General features: G+C 39.6%; 1 protein-coding gene across 1 annotated transcript in view; it reads left to right on the top strand.

The window, feature by feature from the left end:
* AspRS (aspartyl-tRNA synthetase) overlaps positions 1-21,518 on the top strand; it is a 306,084-nt gene that overhangs the window by 263,621 nt on the left and 20,945 nt on the right. Inside the window, exon 13 of the mRNA XM_090380710.1 lies at positions 1,399-1,470. Coding sequence (XP_090236836.1) covers positions 1,399-1,470 — 72 coding nt within the window. The remainder of the gene's footprint in view (positions 1-1,398; positions 1,471-21,518) is intronic.

The raw sequence follows: 21,518 nt of genomic DNA, 5'->3' as shown, positions 1-21,518 counted from the left end.
GCCTGACCATTGCCTTTTACAATGGAATAATTACCTTTTTATCCCTGCTAGTAAAATTCCTGTATATCATAAACCATATCACATGTGCTGTTCTGGCTGCCTGTCTGCACTGTTCAGAGAATTTCATATCTGACTGCATGATTACCACCGGGTCTTTTTCATTTTTCACTTCATTCAGTGTATTCATTCAGTAGCACCACACAGTTGGTACATTAATCCGGGGTTACTGTTACTCATATGCAGTACTTTGCATTTGTCAATGTTAAACTTCAATTGCCATTTCGTAGCCCCTGTTTAATTTTTCTAGATCTTGTTGAAGTAGCATACTGTCATCACTGTCATTAACCACCCTGCAAACCTTAGTTTTTAGTATCATCTGCAGACTTAGACGCTAAACCTGATATACCTTCATCAATATCATTAATAAATGCAGAAAACAACAATGGGCCCAGCACCGAACCCTGGGGCACTCCATTGATAACATTAGTCCATGATGAGCAGTATCTATTAATAAAAACTCTCTGCCTTCTTTACTCAACTATCCCTTTATCCATAGCAGCAACTTGTCCTTAATGCTATACTGCTCCAATTTGTACAGCAGTATCAAAAGCTTTTCTGAAATCAAGTAACAGAGGTTCTTCCCAAACTGTTATACTTTGTACCCTCCCCTCAAAATATTTCATGAATTTCATGTGCTCCCTTCCAGAACAAGTGCAAATAAACAGATTTTACATAAAATTTAGCTATGAGTATACATACTTTTATAAATTAATATATATTTCAAATACATTTAATTTCAAAGCACGAAATAAAATCGATGAAATGAATGAAATTGAATGGAAGAAAATTGAATTATAAAAGGACATATCCCCCCAGCATCCCCTTGGGAGGGGGAACATACTGTTGTTTTTTGGGAAGTTCTAGCACATTGGCTACTTGGCCATATTGCAACTTGGGGTATGTGCTAACACTTTGGGAATCTCTGGTGTATGGAAGAGGTGGGAATTTAGTTCAGTCACTGAAGAAAGTCATACAGGGATTTCCATGAAATATTTGAGAATTATCTGTATTCCTTTAAAAAATTAAAGGCATATTTTACTCTATGCAGGTTGATGTGCCTAAATTTCAGTTTTCTCCATTTCAATTTACCTGCGCATACAATTTAAACTTGATAAAATGTATGAAAATAGAGAAATATTGCCATTACTTTCAGGTTTAAATTGTTAATTTTTAGCAAAAATACTTTTTTTTATATAATTAGGTTTTTAATGCTATATAGTTATATTATTTATGTTATAGCTGAAATTATATTTTCACTAATAAGAATATAAAATGTTAGCTTTATTTCCATAGTAACATCTCCAGTAGAAGACCTTTTTTTTTTTTTTTTTTTTCCAGATCTTGAAAAAATCAAGGGATACATTGATTCTTTTAAATATGGAGCATCTCCACATGCAGGAGGAGGAATTGGTTTGTTTTTGATAAACCTAAATTTATATTATATTCATTTGTATTGTAGAATGAGGTTAATAATACAGAGAAAGTCACAAAATATTATAAGCACTTTTCTCACATTGATGGTATTATTCCTGCACTGGTTTTTCAAGATTCTTATAAACAAATTGAAATTTTGCACCCTTAAGAATCTCCAGTGGAACTTAAGAACTTTCAAGTCTTATTTTAGCTGAAAGATAAAATAAGGTTTGAAAAATAAAGTGGTTTCGATAAAGTGGTCTCAGACAGTTTTTAAATTCTGTACAGTGGGATCAACTGACGATGTTACCAACAGTAAATTCTAAGTGGGAAGAATTCAAGGAATTAATTGTGGATGCTACTAAAAGTTTCATACCTATTAAGAAATATTGTTCAAGATTTAGGCCTAAATGGTTATCAAATGAATTAACGAGACTCGTGACAGAGAACAAAAATGCATGGGATGCATATAAATTATCAAGCGACTCAGAAGCCTATGGCAGATATAAGCTAGTCTGTAATCAGGTCACAAAGGAGGTTAGGCAGGCGAAGGCAGATTACGAGAAATCCTTGGCAAAAGATGCTAAGAAAAACAGCCAGGATTTCTTTACTTATATAAACTCTAAAAGGAAGGGGATGAATCTGATTGGTCCACTTGATATCGATGATTCGACTGTTGATGATCCTGCTTAGATAGCAAACAAACTGAATGAGTATTTTGCATATTCATTTACACTTGAGGAGTTATTAAGGTTTGAAAATGGCAAAAGGTTATTACATTGTAGCAGGGTGCTTAATGATTTTGTAATAACTGAGAGCAAAGCGGAGGAGAAATTGTTGAAGTTAAACATAAGAAAGGTGGATGGGATCTGTCCAGTTATATTAAAGAAGGCGGCAAAGCAACTAAGCAAACCCTTAGCCATATTTATGAGAGCATCCTTGGAGAGCATCAGGGGAGGTCCCCACGGACTGGAGATGTGCAAATGTATTCCCAGTTCACAAAGGGAGATCGAAGAGTGATACAAGTAATTACAGACCAGTTAGTTTAACTTCTGTTCTGGGTAAAATAGTGGAGTCACTGGTTAAAGATGCATTGCAGGATCATGTAGACAAGACTGCAGCAATAATTCAGACACAGCATGAGTTTGTTAAGGGAAAGTCTTGTCAGACAAATTTGATAGGATATTATGTGGTTACAAAGGAACTGGATGCAGAAAATAATTTTGATATCATATATTTGGATTTCAGGAAAGCTTTTGACATAGTTGTGCATGGAAGACTATTGTACAAATTGGAGCAGAATGGTATTAAGGGTAAGTTGCTACAATGGATAAAAGGATGGTTGAGTGGGAGAAGACAGAAAGTGGTAATTAATGAGTGCTGCTCTTCGTGGACTAATGTTAGTGGAGTCCCACAGGGTTCGGTGTTGGGTCCACTGCTGTTTTGTATATTTATCAGTGATATTGATGACGGTATATCAGGCTTATGTCGAAGTTTGCAGATGATACAAAGGTTGGCAGAGTTGTTAATGACAGTAATGGCAGTGTGCTACTGCAATAGGATCTAGATAATTTGGGCAGATGGGCTAAGAAGTGGCAACTGAAGTTTAACCTTGAGAAAAGCAAAGTACTGCATATGGGTGGAAGTAACCCCAAAGAAACGTACCAACTGTGTGGTACTACACTTAAGGTGGTAGAAAATGAAAGTGACCTGGGAGTTATTGTGCAGTCAGATATGAAGTTTTCTGAGCAATGCAGATAAGCTGCCAGGGCAGTTTATGGGGTTTTGTCAATGTTATACAGGAATTTTGCTAGCAGGGAAAAGGAGGTGATTGTCCTTCTGTATAAGGCAATGGTCAGGCCACATCTTAGGTGCCTCCGTAGCCAGGTTTGAAGGGACAACAGTGCGTAGCAAACGCTTCTTGATTAGACCGGGGTTCAAGCCCGTCACTACGGTGAATGCGGAAAGGTCAGGGAATGACCACCACATATCCTGGAGCAATATCGCCTTAGTTGCTAATGCTCCTAAAAAACCAAATAACCAACCAACCAACCAACCAACCAAGGCCACTCCTTGAGTACTGCGTACAGGTCTGGAGGTCTCATTTTAGGAAGGATGTAAATTTGCTTGAGCATATACAGAGAAGGGCAACAAGATTGGTGAGGGGAATGAAGGGATCCTCTTACCAAGAGAGGCTTAAGTTCTGCAAATTGCAGTGGCTGGAGACTAGGCACCTGCACGGTGATCTTATTGAGGTGTATAAGGCCTTGAATGGATTGAACGCACTGAATTCTGATTGGATCCTTCCACTTGTTCAGATTACGAACCTAAGGGGGCATAAATTCAAATTAAGAAAAGACAGATATAGAATAGATGTGTGGAAATTTGCCTTTAGCCAGCGGGTGGTTAATTGCTGGAACAAACTTACATCTGTCGTGGAAATCGATAGATTAAATAAATTTAAGCAGGAACTGGACAGGCATTTGGAGGGAATGGTGTGATTTTTTTCTTTTTTTTTTTTTTTTTTTTGGCTGCTGCTGCATAAGCTCATACACTTGCTTTCTTGTTTGTTTGTTGTTGTTATTTAGGAGCATTAGCAACTAATGCCATATTGCTCCGGGATATGCAGTGGTCATTCCCTGACCTTTTCGCATCCTCCATATTTAGTGGTGACTGGTTCGAACCCCGGTCTAATCAAGAAGTGTGTGCTATGCACTGCTGCTCCTTCCCACCTGGCTACTGAGGCGTCTACTTGCTTTCTTGCATCACATGCCACTACACTACTACTACTAAATGTCAGAAGAGATAAACAACCAAAAAATCCAAGAAACTGTATTCCACAAGTTTTACTGATAAGGAAGCCTGAGGCTTATGCTGCACCAGCCAAAAAAAAAAAAAAACTTCCCGAGTTACCCTAAAAGTAGAAGGGAATCACCAAGAAAGAGAAGAATGATGATATCCAGCTCAAGACCCTGGGTATGCCAAGCCCATATTCACCAGATGTGACCCCCCACCCCCCTGGGGTTGTATGGAAAACCGTTGCTTCAATTTTATCCCAATCTTTACGTCAAATCATTCCTCTGTAATCATCGCTCAGCTATTGAGCAAAGCAGAAGATCAACAACAAATATTATTAAAGAAGTAAATTTTATATGCCAATTTTTAGAATAAATTTTTCTTGGAATATTTGTAAAAATTTTTTTTCATGTAATCTGTGATTTTTTTTTTTTTGTGTACTTTTTTTGGAAAGTTTGTTTTTGTTTTTTATGTAATATTTGTTTTTATATTGTGGAATGTTTTGTGATAGTTTTTGTGTTATTTGTGATATGGAAAATATTTCATGTTATTTTTTATTCACGATATTAAAATTTCATCATGAAGAAAATGTATCCATTATATTTCCTTAGTTGTTAAAAAAAAAGACGAATAAAAAAGTTGTGCATGTGCCGAGCACATGCGGTAGATGGTTTATATGAAACATCCTTCGCGTTTCTTTTAGGTATTTTGATTTGTATATATCGATTACAAAATAAGAGAGCCTTTTTTATTGTAAATATTTTATTCATCATTCACGGATTTTCATAATTTCTGGAAGATTAACAGGACTTGTTAACAGGAGAGATTGCTTCTACAGGGATGGGATACACTTAAATAGAAAGGGTGCAAGAATATTTGCTGATGCTATCGAGGCAGTGTTAGTTGGGTCAGAAAACTGCTAGCTTGGGGGGAGACAAAGACAAATAGATTGACAGTAGCCACTGGCAGAGGTGAAAGAGATTCTTGCACTGCTTCTATTAGAATGAGCAGAAGCCTGAAAAACAAGATGCATGATGTTTCAGAGACTGCTGGGAGCCATTGCTGTACAAGTAAACACATGGGTTGTGTTAGGGTAGCTAAGAATAGAAACAGGTGCAGGTATACTTGCGTGTACACCAATGCTAGGAGTTTAGTAAATAAATTTGATGAATTTGAGGTATTGCTCAAAACATCAAAGGCAGATATTGTTGGGATATCAGAGACGTGGTGTCACACGGATATAAGGGATGCAGAACTGGAATTTGGGGAGTACAACGTCTACAGAAAGGATAGACAGGATAGGAAGGGGGGAGGGGTTATGCTATTAGTTAAGAAACACATAAAAACCAAGGAAGTGAAGCCAGTCAACATTGCTGGACAATGCAGTGTTGAGTCAGTTTGGTGTGACATAAGCATTGGGAGATCAAAATTGAGAGTAGGAGTGTGCTATAGGCCTAATGACTCTGCTGAGTATAATAAGAAACTGTACAGGGAAATAGAGTGGGCCAGTAAATCAGAGAGTCTTATAATGGGAGATTTTAATTTCCCAGATATTGACTGGAATTTGGGGGCTGGTCACTCACACACTAGCAGGGCTTTTGTGGATTTATTGGATGATTGTTTTCTACATCAGCATGTTCGGGAGGCAACTAGAGGGAGTAATACTCTTGATTTGATTATCAGCAGTGATTCTTCATGCATTAAAAATCTGCAGATAAATGAACCACTAGGTGGCAGTGATCACAGTGTGCTGAAGTGGGATTTACTCAAAGAGGTAACTACCATTAGGGGTAAAGGGAAGGGTTATTGCTTCCGTAAAGGTGACTACGATGGACTGAGACAGTATTTAAATTCTATACAGTGGGACCAACTGATGATGTTACCAACAGCAAATTCAAAATGGGAAGCATTCAAAGAACTTATCTTGAAAGCTACTAAGCTTTACATACCAACTAAGAAATATTGTTCAAGGTTTAGGCCAAAATGGATGTCAGATGAACTAATGAGGCATATGGCAGAGAAGAAAAATGCATGGGATACTTACAAATTAACACATGACACAGAAGCCTATGATAGATACAAGTTGATATGCAACCAAGTTACAAAGGAGGTTAGGCAGGCGAAGGCAGATTACGAGAAATCCTTGGCAAGGGATGCAAAGAAAAACAGCAAAGAGTTCTTTACTTATGTAAACTCTAGAAGGAAGGGATGAATCAGATTGGTCCACTTGATATTGATGGGTCAACTGTTGATGATCCTGCTCAGGTAGCTAACAAACTAAATAAATATTTTGCATCGACATTCACACATGAGGAGTTATTCAGCAAGGGGAATGCCAGAGGTGTATTCAACTCTAGCAGTAAGCTACAGAATCTTGAAATAACTGGGAGTAAAGTGGAGGAGAAACTGTTGAAGATAAACACAAGAAAGGCACCCGGGGTGGATGGGATCTATCCAGTTATATTAAAGGAGGCAGCAAAGGAAGTAAGCAAACCCTTAGCCATAATTATGAGAGCTTCCTTGGACGCAGGGGAGGTACCCATAGACTGGAGATGTGCAAATGTGACCCTAATTCACAAAGGAGGATCAAAGGCTGACAAAGCAATTATAGACCTGTGAGCTTAACTTCTGTTCCAGGAAAATTAATGGAGGCACTGCTTAAAGAAGCACTGCAGGATCATTTAGACAAGACTTCAGTTATAGCTCGGACACAGCATGGTTTTGTTAAGGGGAAGTCTTGCCTGACCAATTTGATTGGGTACTATGATGCAGTCACAAAAGAACTGGATGCAGGGAATAGCTTTGATATTATATACTTGGATCTTAGAAAGGCTTTTGATACTGTTGCACATGGAAGACTGCTACACAAATTGGAGCAGTGTGACATTGGAGGCAAGTTGCTGCTATGGATAAAGGGGTGGTTGAGGGGGAGAAGACAGAGAGTGGTAATCAATGGACACTGCTCATCGTGGACTAATGTTATTAGTGGAGTCCCTCAGGGCTCAGTGTTGGGTCCATTATTCTTTTCTGTATTTATAAATGATATTGATGATGGTATATCAAGCTTAATGTCCAAGTTTGCAGACGATACAAAGGTTGGCAGGGTTGTCAAGGACTCTACTGACACTATGCTGCTGTCACAGGATCTGGAAAGGTTCAGCAGATGGGCTGAGAGGTGGCAAATGAAATTTAACATTGACAAATGTAAAGTACTACACATGGGAAACAGCAACCCCAGAGCAACGTATCAACTCTGTGGTACTACACTGACAGTGGTAGAGAATGAAAGGGACTTGGGGGTGGTTGTGCAGGCAGATATGAAGTTCTCTGAGCAGTGCAGGCGCGCTGCAAGAGTAGCTCATGGAGTATTGTCAATGATATACAAGAATTTTTCCAGCAGGGATAAGGAGGTGATTATTCCCTTGTATAAGGCAATGGTCAGGCCACACCTAGAGTACTGTATACAGGTCTGGAAGCCTCATTTCAAGAAGGATGTAGAGCTGCTGGAACGAGTACAGAGAAGGGCAACAAGATTAGTGAATGGAACAAAGGGGTGCTCTTACGAAGAAAGGCTTAAGTTTTGCAAATTACGGTGTCTGGAGACTAGGCACCAGCGAGGTGATCTGATAGAGGTGTATAAAGCATTGAATGGTTTGAGCATGCTCAATGCTGATGGGATTCTTCCTCTAGCTCAGAATAATCACCTGAGAGGGCATAAATTCAAATTGAGGAAAGACAGATGTAGGATAGACGTGTGGAAATTTGCCTTTAGCCAGCAGGTGGTTGGTTGGTGGAACAGACTTCCATCCCTTGTAGTGGAAGTTGATAGCCTAAATAAGTTTAAGGCTCAGCTGGACAGGTATTTTGAATGAACAGAGGGGTGAAGTGGAAGTGGGTTTTTTTTTTTTTTTTTTTTGGCTGATGCTGCATAAGCTTGCTTTCTTGCATCAAATGCCTCTACTAATGCTAAGATAAGATGCAATGGATTTATGATAACTAAAGTAAGAGATGTATACTTGCGAGTGCAACGTATCTAAATATCTCTGTAAAACAGCACCGATTGCTGTACCGATCTTGTAGTTGAAGCGACATATGCAGGTTTTAAGGGAACCTAACAATGGAATGTAACAAAAATGCGAGACGAAAAAGAAATTGTTGACAAATATTTATATTGTTGCAATCATACTTATTGCAGTAGTAACATCAGGAAGCATGATTGTGACGTCATACAATTAAAAAATTCTAAAAAGTTAGATCTCCAGACACTGTCATATCCATTATCATCGTAAGGCGAGGCATGACGACCAGGTTTTTTTGTTTTTAGATAGACCGAGGAACGTTTTACACATTCACTTATACGCATGGTTAATGGGGTAATAAGCCGCATCTGTCCACCCCCTAAATCCGCCCCTGACTCCAGATATCATAACGGTCACGAAAAATGCATCATGTGCTCTAACCACACTACTAATAGTGCGAGCATGGGAAGCGTCTGTAGTGGAAGCAGCAGATGACGTCACTTCTGTGAATGATCAAATTTACTTGGTAGAAAGTTAGAAAAACTGCGATCCCATTGTTAAAATATTCACAGCTCACCACTGGGAATGCCAGAGGTGTATTAAACTCAGGCAGTAAGCTAGATAGTCTTGTAATAACTGAGAGTAAACTGGAGCAGAAATTGTTGAAGATAAACATAAGAAAGGCACCTGTGCTGGATAGAATCTATCCAGTTATATTAAAGCATGCAAGAAAGGAAGTAAGCAAACCCTTAACCATAATTATGAGAGCTTCCTTGGACTCAGGGGATGTACCCATGGACTGGAGATGTGCAAATGTGATCTCAATCCACAAAGGAGGATCAAAGGGAGAAAGGTAATTACAGACCTGTTAGTTTAACTTATGTTCCAGGAAAATTAATGGAGGCACTGGTTAAAGAAGCATTGCAGGATCATCTAGACAAAACTTCAGTAATAGCTCGGACTCAGCATGGGTTTGTTAAGGGGAAGTTTTGTCTCACCAATTTTATTTAACATAATTAATTATACATATAACCACTTAGGTTACATAACATAAATAATTAGTAAAAACAAATAATTAATACATAACTTGATACGAAAGTTATATAAAGGGATTTCGCAGATAACACTCGTTACTGAAACGTAAATATTTCGTAGATAACACTCGTTACTGAAACGTAAATATTCCGTAGATAACACTCGTTACTGAAACATAAATATAGCGTTATAACTGTGTTTGGATACAAGTTTAGGATTTAATTTTGTACAGAAATTGAAATTTTATTGAAAGTAAATCTAAATCATGACTCAAACCAGAGCAGCAAAGCAAAGGGCTCAAGCTAATGGGAATGCTGTGGCCCAGGGGAGAACTGAGGGGGGCAGTTGTCCTCTGAATCACAGCCTTGTAAGATGCACTATTTGCTTGATGTTTGCGGAGCAGTCAAGTATGGGACATGATACTGCCATGGGGGATGTCTTTGTGTGTGTGCGATGCAAGGAGTGTAAGGAGATAAGGCGACAACTCAGCGTTGTTATGGGCCTATATGAGAGCTTGAAGGATAGGGTGGATGCCCTCGAAGGATTACAAGTTAGGGGCCCATCAAGCTCTCAGCTGCCCACACCAATGCCAGAGCTTGCACTTGGTCATCGCGGAACACAGCGGCAACCCCCAAGGCAGAATGCGCTGGTCCCAAAGGAACTAGTAGTTGTTGGTGACTCTATTGTCAGGGAAATGGGAAACATGCTTTGTAAAAAGGATAGGTGGAATAGGACCAGGGTATGTCTGCCAGGGGCAAAAGTTGATGACGTTGTAGAGCGGATATCATCTTTTAAAGGCACAAAAGGTGATATAGTTGTACACGTTGGCACTAATGACATTAAGAGTAGGAGACCGGCGGAATTACTTGACAAGTACAGGTCACTGATGAAAAAAAGCCGTGAATTAGGGTTGAAATTGAAAGTGTCTGCAATTCTGCCCAGACACGATAGGAGGGAGTATATGATGAGAGCCCTGTCAATCAATTCGGCCCTGGAAAGATTGTGCAGGGCTCAAGGGGTAGAATTTTTTTCAGCCTGGTCTGTACTTGTTAACAGGAGAGACTGCTTCTACAGGGATGGGATACACTTAAATAGAAAGGGTGCAAGAATGTTTACTGATGCTATCGAGGCAATGTTAGGTGGGTCGGAAAACTGCTAGATTGGGGGGATACAAGGACTAATAGATTAACAGTAGCCACTGGCAGAGGTGAAAGTGATTCTTGCACTGCTTCTATTGGAATGAGCCGCAGCCTGGAAAATAAGATGCAGGATATTTCAGAGACTGCTGGGAATCATTGGGGTACAAGTAAACACATGGGTTGTGTTAGGGTAGCTAAGAAAAAGAACAGGTGCATGTATACTTGTGTGTACACCAATGCTAGGAGTTTAGTAAATAAATTTGATGAATTTGAGGTATTGCTCAAAACATCAAAGGCAGATATTGTGGGGATTTCAGAGACGTGGTGTCACACAGATATAAGAAATGCAGAACTGGAATTTGGGGAGTACAATGTCTACAGAAAGGATAGACAGGATAGGAAGGGAGGAGGGGTTATGCTATTAGTTAAAAAACACATAAAATCCAAGGAAGTGAAGCCAGTCGACATCGCTGGACAGTGCAGTGTCGAGTCAGTTTGGTGTGACATAAGCATTGGGAGATCAAAATTGAGAGTAGGAGTGTGCTATAGGCCTAATGACTCTGATGAGTATAATAAGAAACTGTTCGGAGAAATAGAGTGGGCCAGTAAATCAGAGAGTCTTATAATGGGGGATTTTAATTTCCCAGATATTGACTGGAATTTGGGGGCTGGTCACTCACACAGTATCAAGGCTTTTGTGGATTTATTGGATGATTGTTTTCTACATCAGCATGTTCGGGAGGCAACTAGAGGGAGTAATACTCTTGATTTGATTATCAGTAGTGATTCTTCATGCATTAAGAATCTGCAGATAAATGAACCACTTGGTGGCAGTGATCACAGTGTGCTGAAGTGGGAGTTACTCAAAGAGGTAACTACCATTAGGGGTAAAGGGAAGGGGTATTGCTTTCGTAAAGGCGACTACAATGGACTGAGACAGTATTTAAATTCTATACAGTGGGATCAACTGATGATATTGCCAACAGCAAATTCAAAATGGGAAGCATTCAAAGAACTTATCGTGGAAGCTACTAGGCTTTACATACCAACTAAGAAATATTGTTCAAGGTTTAGGCCTAAATGGTTGTCAGATGAACTAATGAGGCATATGGCAGAGAAGAAAAATGCATGGGATACATACAAATTAACACGTGACACGGACGCCTATGATAGATACAAGTTGATCTGTAACCAAGTTACAAAGGAGGTTAGGCAGGCGAAGGCAGATTACGAGAGATCCTTGGCAAGGGATGCGAAGAAAAACAGCAAAGAGTTCTTTACTTATGTAAACTCTAGAAGGAAGGGGATGAATCAGATTGGTCCACTTGAGATCGATGGGTCAACTGTTGATGACCCTGCTCGGGTAGCTAACAAACTAAATGAATATTTTGCATCGACATTCACACATGAGGAGTTATTCAGCGAGGGGAATGCCAGAGGTGTATTCAACTCTAGCAGTAAGCTAGAGAATCTTGTAATAACTGAGAGCAAAGTGGAGGAGAAATTGTTGAAGATAAACACAAGAAAGGCACCTGGGGTGGATGGGATCTATCCAGTTATATTAAAGGAGGCAGCAAAGGAGGTAAGCAAACCCTTAGCCATAATTATGAGAGCTTCTTGGACTCAGGGGAGGTACCCATTGACTGGAGATGTGCAAATGTGACCCCAATTCACAAAGGGGGATCAAAGGCTGACACAAGTAATTATAGACCTGTGAGTTTAACTTCTGTTCCCGGAAAATTAATGGAGGCACTGGTGAAAGAAGCACTGCAGGATCATCTAGACAAGACTTCAGTTATAGCTAGGACACAGCATGGTTTTGTTAAGGGGAAGTCTTGCCTGACCAATTTGATTGGATACTATGATGCAGTCACAAAAGAACTGGATGCAGGGAATAACTTTGATATTATATACTTGGATCTTAGAAAGGCTTTTGATACTGTTGCACATGGAAGACTGCTGCACAAATTGGAGCAGTGTGGCATTGGAGGCAAGTTGCTGCTATGGATAAAGGGGTGGTTGAGGGGGAGAAGACAGAGAGTGGTAATCAATGGACACTGCTCATCGTGGACTAATGTTATTAGTGGAGTCCCTCAGGGTTCAGTATTGGGGCCTTTATTATTTTCTGTATTTATAAATGATATTGATGATGGTATATCAGGCTTAATGTCCAAGTTTGCAGACGATACGAAGGTTGGCAGGGTTGTCAAGGACACTACTGACACTATGCTGCTGCAACAGGATTTGGAAAGGTTGAGCAGATGGGCTTCGAGGTGGCAAATGAAGTTTAACATTGACAAATGTAAAGTACTACATATGGGAAACAGCAACCCCAGAGCAACGTATCAACTCTGTGGTACTACACTGACAGTGGTAGAGAATGAAAGGGACCTGGGGGTGGTGGTGCAGGCAGATATGAAGTTCTCTGAGCAGTGCAGACGAGCTGCAAGAGTAGCTCATGGTGTATTGTCAATGATATATAGGAATTTTTCTAGCAGGGATAAGGAGGTGATTATTCCCTTGTATAAGGCAATGGTCAGGCCACACCTAGAGTACTGTATACAGGCCTGGAGGCCTCATTTCAGGAAGGATGTAGAGCTGCTGGAACGAGTACAGAGAAGGGCAACTAGATTGGTGAATGGGACAAAGGGGTTCTCTTACGAAGAAAGGCTTAAGTTTTGCAAATTACAGTGTCTGGAAACTAGGCACCAGCGGGGTGATCTGATAGAGGTGTACAAAGCCTTGAATGGTTTGAGCATGCTCAATGCTGATGGGATTCTTCCTCTAGCTCAGAAAAATCACCTGAGAGGGCATAAATTCAAATTGAGGAAAGACAGATGTAGGATAGATGTGCGGAAATTTGCCTTTAGCCAGCGGGTGGTTGGTGGGTGGAACAGACTTCCATCCCTTGTCGTGGAAGTTGATAGCCTAAATAAGTTTAAGGCTCAGCTGGACAGGTATTTCGAACGAACAGAGGGGTGAAGTGGAAGTGGTTATTTTTATTTATTTATGTTACTTTTTTTTTTTTTTTTTTTTTTTTTTTTGGCTGATGCTGCATAAGCTTGCTTTCTTGCATCAAATGCCTCTACTAATGCTAATGCTAATGCTAATTTGATTGGATACTATGATGTAAACACAAAGGAATTGGATGCAAAGAATAATTTTGATATATCATATATTTGGATCTTAGAAGGGCTCTCCACATGGAAGACGGCTGCACAAATTGGAGCAGTGTGGCATTGGAGGCAAATTGCTGCTATGGATAAAGAGATGGTTGAATGTGAGATGATAGAGAGTGGTAGTCAGTGGACACTGCTCCTAGGATTACCATTAGCAAGGGCACATGATGCAAGAAAGCAAGCTTATATAGCATCATCAAGAAAAAAAAAAAAAACACACACACAGACCCTTCTCATTTCACCCATTCACTTGCTCCAAATATTTGTCTAGTTCTGCCTTGAATCTGTTTAAGCTATCAACTTCTACAACGACAGATGGAATTTTGATCCAGCAATCAACCACCCACTGGCTAAAGGCAAACTTCAGCATATCTATCCTGCAACTGTTTCCTCAATTTGAATTTATGCCCTCTCAGGTGATTATTCTAAGCAAGAGGAAGAATCCCATCAGCATTGAGCATGCTCAAACTGTTCAAGGCTTTATACACCTCTATCAGATCACCTCGCTGGTGCCTAGTCTCCAAACACTGTAATCTGCAAAACTTAAGTCTTTCTTCGTAAGAGGAACCCTTTGTTCCATTCACTAATCTTGTTGCCCTTCTCTGTACCCGTTCCAACAGCATCTCTACATCCTTCATAAAATGAGGCCTCCAGACCTGTATACGGTACTCAAGGTGTGGCCTGACCATTGCCTTATACAAGGGGATAGATAATCACCTTATTCCTGTATATCATTGACAAGACACCATGAGCTACTCTTGCAGACCGTCTGCAAAACTTCATATCTGCCTGCACAATTACCCCCAGATCCTTTGCACTCTCTACCACTGTCAGTGTAGTACACAGTTGATACATTATTCTGGAGTTACTGCTTCCCATATGCAGTATTTTACATTTGTTAATGTTAAACTTCAGTTGCCACCTCTCAGCTCATCTGCTCAGCTTTTCTAGATCCTGTTGTAGCATCATACTGTCATTAGTGTCATTAACAACCCTGCCAACCTTTGTATCGTCTGCAAACTTGGACATTAAGCCTGATATAATATCATTGATGAATAAAGAAAACAACAATGGAAGCAACAATGAACCCTAGGGGGACTCCACTAATAACATTAGTCCACGAAGAGCAGTGTCCATTGATTACCACTCTGTCTTCTCCCACTCAACCAACCCTTTATCCATAGCAGCAATTTGCCTCCAATGCCACACTGCTCCAATTTGTGCAGCAGTCTTCCATGTGCAACAGTATCAAAAGCTTTTCTAAGATCCAAATATATGATATCAAAATTATTCCCTGCATCCAGTTGCTTTGTGACTACATCATAGTTATCCAATCAAATTAGTCAGACTTCCCCTTAACAAACCCACGCAGTGTCCAAGCTATAACTGAAGCCTAGTCTAGATGATCCTGCAATGCTTCTTTAACCGGTGCCTCCATTAATTTCTCTGGAACAGAAGTTAAACTAATAGGTCTGTAATTACTGTCTTCCCTTGATCCTCCTTTGTGGATTGGAGTCACATTTGCAGATCTCCACTCCATGGGTACTTCCCCTGATTCCAAGGAAGCTCTCATAATTATGGCTAAGGGTTTGCTTACTTCCTTTGTTGCCTCCTTTAATATAACTGGATAGATTCCATCCAGGACAGGTGCCTTTCTTATGTTTGTCTTTAACAATTTTTCCTCCACTTTACTTTCAGTTATTACATGTTTATCTAGCTTACTGCCAGAGTTTAAGATACCTCTCGCATTCCCCTCCCTGAATAACTCCTCATGTGTGAATGTAGATATAAAATATTCATTTAGTTTGTTAGCTACCTCAGCAGGATCATCAACAGTTGAACCATTGATATCATCTGGACCAATCTGTTTAATACCCTTCGTTCTAGAGTTAAAGAACTCTTTGCTGTTTATCTTTGCATCCTTTGCCAAAGATTTCTTGTAATCTGCCTTTGCCTGCCTAACCTCCTTTGTGACTTGGTTACCGACCAGTTTATATCTATCATAAGCTTCTGTGTCACCTATTAATTTATATGTATCCCATGCATTTTTTTTTTATCTGCCACATGTCTAATTAGTTCATCTGACATCCATTTAGGCCTAAATCTTGAACACTATTTCTTAGTTGTTATGAAAAGCTTAGTAGCTTCCAAGAGTAATTCTTTGTATGGTTCCCATTTTGAATTTGCTGTTTTTTCACATCATCAGTTGGTCGCACCATATAGAATTTAAATACTCTCTCAGACCACTGTAGTCATCTTTCAGAAAACAAAAACCCTTCCCTTTACCCCTGATGGTAGTTACCTCTTTGAGTAAATCCCACTTCAGCACACTTTATCACTGCCACTTAGTGGTTCTTTTATCTGCAAATTATTAATGCATGAAGAATCACTACTTATAATCAGATCAAGAGTATTATTCCCTCTAGTTGCCTCCTGATCATGCTGCTGTAGAAAACAATCATCCAATAAATCCATAAAAGCCTTGCTAGTGTGTGAGTGATCTACCCACAAATTCCAGTCAATCTCTGGGAAATTAAAATCCCCCATTAAAAGATGCTCTGATTTACTGGACCACTCTATTTCTCTGCACAATTGCTCATTATACTCATCAGATTCATTAGGCTTATAACACACAGCTACTCTCATTTTTCCATTCCCAGTGCTTATGTCACACCTAATAGACTCAACATTGCATTGTCCACCAACATCAATTAGATGCACTTCGTTAGATCTTATGCATGTCTTAACTAACAGCATAACCCCTCCTTCCTTCGTGTCCTATCTATCCTTTCTGTACACATTGTGCTCCCCAAATTCCAATTCTGCACTGCTTGTGTCTGTGTGACACCCACATATCTGATATCCCAACAATATCTGCCTTTGATGCCTTGACTAGCACTTCAAGCTCATCGAATTTATTAACTATACTCCTAGCATTGGTGTACATGCAAGTATACATGTACCTGTTTCTACTCTTAGTTACCCTAACACAGCCCATGTATTTACTTGTTCCACTATAACTCCCAGCTCCTGGAAATCCCCATTGCCTTGCTTTCCAGGCTGCTGCTCAATTGCATTTCAATAGAAGCAGTGCAAGAATTACTTTCACCTCTGCCAGCTGTTGCTGTTAATCTCGTAGTCCGTGTATCTCCCGCAAGCTAGCAGTTTTTTGACCTACCTCACACTGCCTTGATAGCATCAGTAAATATTCTTGCACCCTTTCTATTTAAGTGTATCCCATCCCTGTATAAGCAGTCTCTCTGTTAACAAGCACAGTCCAGGCTGAGAAAAATTCTACCCCTTGAGCCTTGTACAATCTCTCCAGGGCCGAATTGATCGACAAGGCTCTCATCATATACTCACTCCTATCATGTCTGGGCAGAATTGCAGACACTTTCAAATTGAATTCTAACTCACGGCTTTTTTTTTTTTTTTCAACATTGACCTGTACTTTTTAAGTAATTCTGCCGGTCTCCTACTCTTAATATCATTAGTGCCAACGTGTACAAAAATGTCACCCTTAAAAGATGAGAGCTTTTCTACAATGTCATCAACCTTTGCTCTTGGCAGACATACCCTTGTCTTGTTCTCCTATCCTTTTTGCATAATATGTTCCCCATTTCCATGACAATAGAATCACCGACAACGACTAGTTCCTTTGTGACTAGTGCATTCTGCCTTGGGCGTTGCCGTTGTGTTGCGTGATATTCATGTGCATGCTCTGGCATTGATGTGGGTAGCTGAAAGCTTGATGGACTCCTCAATTTAAATCCTTTGAGGGCATCCACCCTGTGCTTCAAGCTCTCATATAGGCCCATAACTCTGAGTTGGCATCTGATTTCCTCACTCCTTACATTGCACACACGCAAAGACATTCCCCTTTGCAATATCATGTCTCGTTCCTGATTCTCCAAAAACATCAAACAAGCAGTGCATTTCAAAAGGCTATTATTCAGAGGACAACTGCCCCCCTCAGTACTCCCCTGAGGCACAGCACTCTCATTAGTTTCAGCTTTTTGCTTTGCTGCTCTGCTCTGAGTTATGATTTCTATTCAATTTCAAATAAAATTTCAATGCAAAATATAACCCTAAACTTATATCCCAATGCAGTTATAACACTATATATACAGCAGACTCTCGATTTACCGGGACACTTCACGATTCCAAATTAAAAAAAAAAAAAAAAAATTCAACCAGAAATCATAAAATTCAAGTACTGTAATAAATATAGATATAAACAGATATTTTGCAAGCCGTAAGTAAATAAGCGACAAGAACCGGCATTATGTGTTGTGTTCCATCGCACCACAAAAAGACAAATTTTGTTTCTTTGTGTGTGAGATTTTTTTTTTTTTTTTTGTTAGAATTTGCGAAAACGAGGTGCAAACGCAAGAGTTATGCTTTTTGAAGAGTTATGCTTTACTTGAAACTTATTCAGAAGTTTTAAAGCAGTGCATCTGTTAAATCTCCAAGGAACCTTTATAATGTCGGTGACCAAAACCGTACACGACATCGTAAAAAATAATGGGAAGCATTGTATTGGACACGCGTGTAATGTTTTTTTATCTATCGCCATACTTTTTACATATGTTGCTGAAATTTTTTGATATAGTAAATCCCCAACATACATAGCTTCAGACTTGCATTACGTTATTTATTTATATTTTTTATATGACTGAAGAATCAGTGGAGGACACACATTTCACTATAATAACGTAAAAAACCACAGAATTCCAGCTATCGGTATTATAGCAAATTCAATAAGATTGAGTTTACTACCTTTTATAATTAATTGCATAACAGAAAAGCCCAATAAACCAGAAAGTGCAAACAAATCGTTTTTATTGTTTTACATCCATAAATGTGTTTTAGTAAAATGTGAGCTCGCGTGGAGTTGTAATAGTGAGTTTTTACCCTAACCCTGTGAAGTTCTTTACAGAAAATTTTCATTTCGACTGTTATCACAGTGCTGATTAAGAGAATAAGTGACAGCAGTACTAGTAAATATATCAAGAAAAGGGAAGTGATCGAGTTGGATCAGAAAATTAAAATAATAGGGATGTATGAAAATGGCCAAACATTAATAACATGTATCGCACGAAAGGCAGATTATGAGAAATCTTTGGCAAAGGATGTAAAGAAAAATAGCAAAGAGTTCTTTTCATATGTAAACTCTAGAAGGAAGGGGATGAATCAGATTGGTCCACTGGATATCGATGGTTCAAATGTTGATGATCCTGCTCAGGTGGCTAACAAACTAAATGAGTATTCTGCATCTACATTCACACATGAGGAGTTATTCAGGGAGGGGAATGCCAGCGGTGAACTAAACTCTGGCAGTGAGCTAGAAGATTTTGTAACAACTGAGAGGAAAGTGGAGGAGAAATTGTTAAAGATAAGGAAGGCACCTGGGGTGGACAGCATCTATCCAGTTATATTAAAGGAGGCAGCAAAGGAAGTAAGCAAACCCTTAGCCATAATCATGAGAGCTTCCTGGACTCAGGAGAGGTACCCATGGACTGGAGATGTGCAAATGTGGCTCAAATTCACAAAGAAGGATCAAAGGGTGACACAAGTAATTATAGACCTGCTAGTTTAATTTCTGTTCCAGGGAAATTAATGGAGGCATTGGTTAAAGAAGCACTGCAGGATCATCTAGACAAAACGTCAGTTATAGCTCAGATATAGCGTAGGGTTGTTAAGGGGAAGCCTTGCCTGACAATTTTATTGGATAGTATAATATGGTCACAAAGGAAAGGAACTGGATGCAGGGAATAACTTTGATATCATATATATATATTTGGATCTTAGAAAGGCTTTTGATACTGTTGCACATGGAAAACTGCTGCACAAATTGCTGCTATGGATAAAGAGATGGTTGAGTGGGAGAAGACAGAGAGTGGTAATCAATGGGCACTGCTCTTCGTCGACTAATGTTATTAGTTCACATCTAAAACGGTGTTCGCAGGCCGGCTGCTTGTTATTACACCGGACCGAACCTATTCGTAACTCTTAAGGAGGCTTCCGGATCAGCTAGTGTGTATGCGGGTGGCATTATCGAGGCCACGTTATATCAAGGAACTGGGTATATTCTTACCATGTGTATGCCATATCCAAAAATTTTATTGCTTCATACTGCAGCGCCTCTGTAGCCAGGTGGTCAGGAGCAGCAGTGCATAGCACACACTTCTTGATTAGAGCAGGTTTCAAGCCCGTGACCACCAAATACAGAGGATGCAGAAAGGTCAGGAAATGACCACCGCCTATCGCCAGAACAATATGGCCTTAGTTGCTAATGCTCCTAAAAAAAAAAATCCAAATAACAAATAGCTTCATACAGCATGTCCCCCCCCCCCACCTTTTCTTACTATTGAATACACAATGAATTGTAAAACTAATAGAGTAAATTTATCTGCAAAAAGATCTAAACCTCCCAAACACTTCCTAATTCATTTCACAAATATACATGGTCTCAATTCTAATCTCAACGACATTCATTTCCACTTGCAGTCTGCCAAACCCCATTTAATTTTTCTGACAGAATCTCAGTTATCGGTTGATTCAAGTACTGCTCACCTCAGTTTCTCAAATTATTCGCTGTATGATTCCTTTCACCTCAAAGGTGGTAATTGTGCATATGTCCGTTCCGATATTCTCTGTCATAGACTTGGTAATTTGGAATCTCCTCCTTTCGATCTTCTCTGGCTTAAAATCTCTCTACCTCATTGTGTAAAATTCATCTGTTGCCTCTACCGTTCTACCAGCTCCACTAACCACTTGGAGCTCTTTGACTTCCTCTCTTTACAACTTGACTTTCTCCAGTCCAACTTTCCTAACAATGAGGTAATTTTCCTTGGTGATTTTAATGTTTACAACTTCAGCTGGCTTTCCGTTTTCTAGTCACACCAACCCAGCTAGTCGAGATGCTGAGGCTTTTGCAATTACTAATGATCTTGCACAGATAATTCATTTACCTACAAGAATACCGGACAATCCTAACCATACAGCCAACACGCTTGATCTTTTTCTCACAAACAACCCTTCTAAGTACACGGTTGAAATGAGTGGTCCTTTCGGTACCTCAGATCACAACTTGGTGATTGTCTCTTCTCCAATGGAGCCTTTATCTCATGGCTATTCCCAACTTCGTATTGTTTCGCATTACAAGAATGCAAAATGGGATGACCTGCGATATTTCTTTTCTTCTTTTCCTTGGTCGGATTACTGTTTCCAAACTTCTGATGTCAAAGTTTGCTCAGATCATGTCAGTGGAATTAACCTTGTAGGAATGGAATCCTTTATTCCACACTCCACTTTAAAATCTTGTCCTATATCTAAACCTTGGTTTTCCAATAAATGTGCTAAGGCTGTTCAAGAGAAGAATGTTGCACATTGTAATTGGCTTGTTTCCAATTCTTCAATTTCATTTTCTGCCTTTTTTTTTTTTTTTTTTTTTTTTTTTTTTAATGAAAACCCCAAACACGAAAGGTATCAAAACCTATAGTACTTAGTACCGTGCATGGGTTGAAGGAGAAGTATGGGGAGAGGGGGATGCCGGAAACTTTGCTCTAGAGACTAAACATGGGTTTCACCACTTCAAGCCTCCAATAAGCAAAGTGGTGGTATTTCACCGGTTGATGAAAGTCATCTATCACCTACACCAAAGATCACAACAATTGTAAAACATTCATTAAACAGGCCAAACTAGATTTTGAACAGGCTGAGTAGAAAACTTGCTTCTTGCCCTAATGGCAGCCGAGCATTCTGGTCTCTTCCCAAAGCTATTGGCCGCAGCTTTTCACAAATCTCTGCTTTCACCTCTGTCAAAACCAGATGGTTCTGTTGTCACTTCAGCCAAGGATAAAACTGACCTGTTA

This window comes from Mastigoproctus giganteus, chromosome 9 (assembly GCF_048544385.1).
Source record: "Mastigoproctus giganteus isolate SK-2022 chromosome 9, ASM4854438v1, whole genome shotgun sequence".
Lineage (NCBI taxonomy): Eukaryota > Metazoa > Arthropoda > Arachnida > Uropygi > Thelyphonidae > Mastigoproctus > Mastigoproctus giganteus.
Note: the sequence above shows the minus strand (reverse complement) of the source record. Positions and strands in the feature narration are given on the sequence as shown.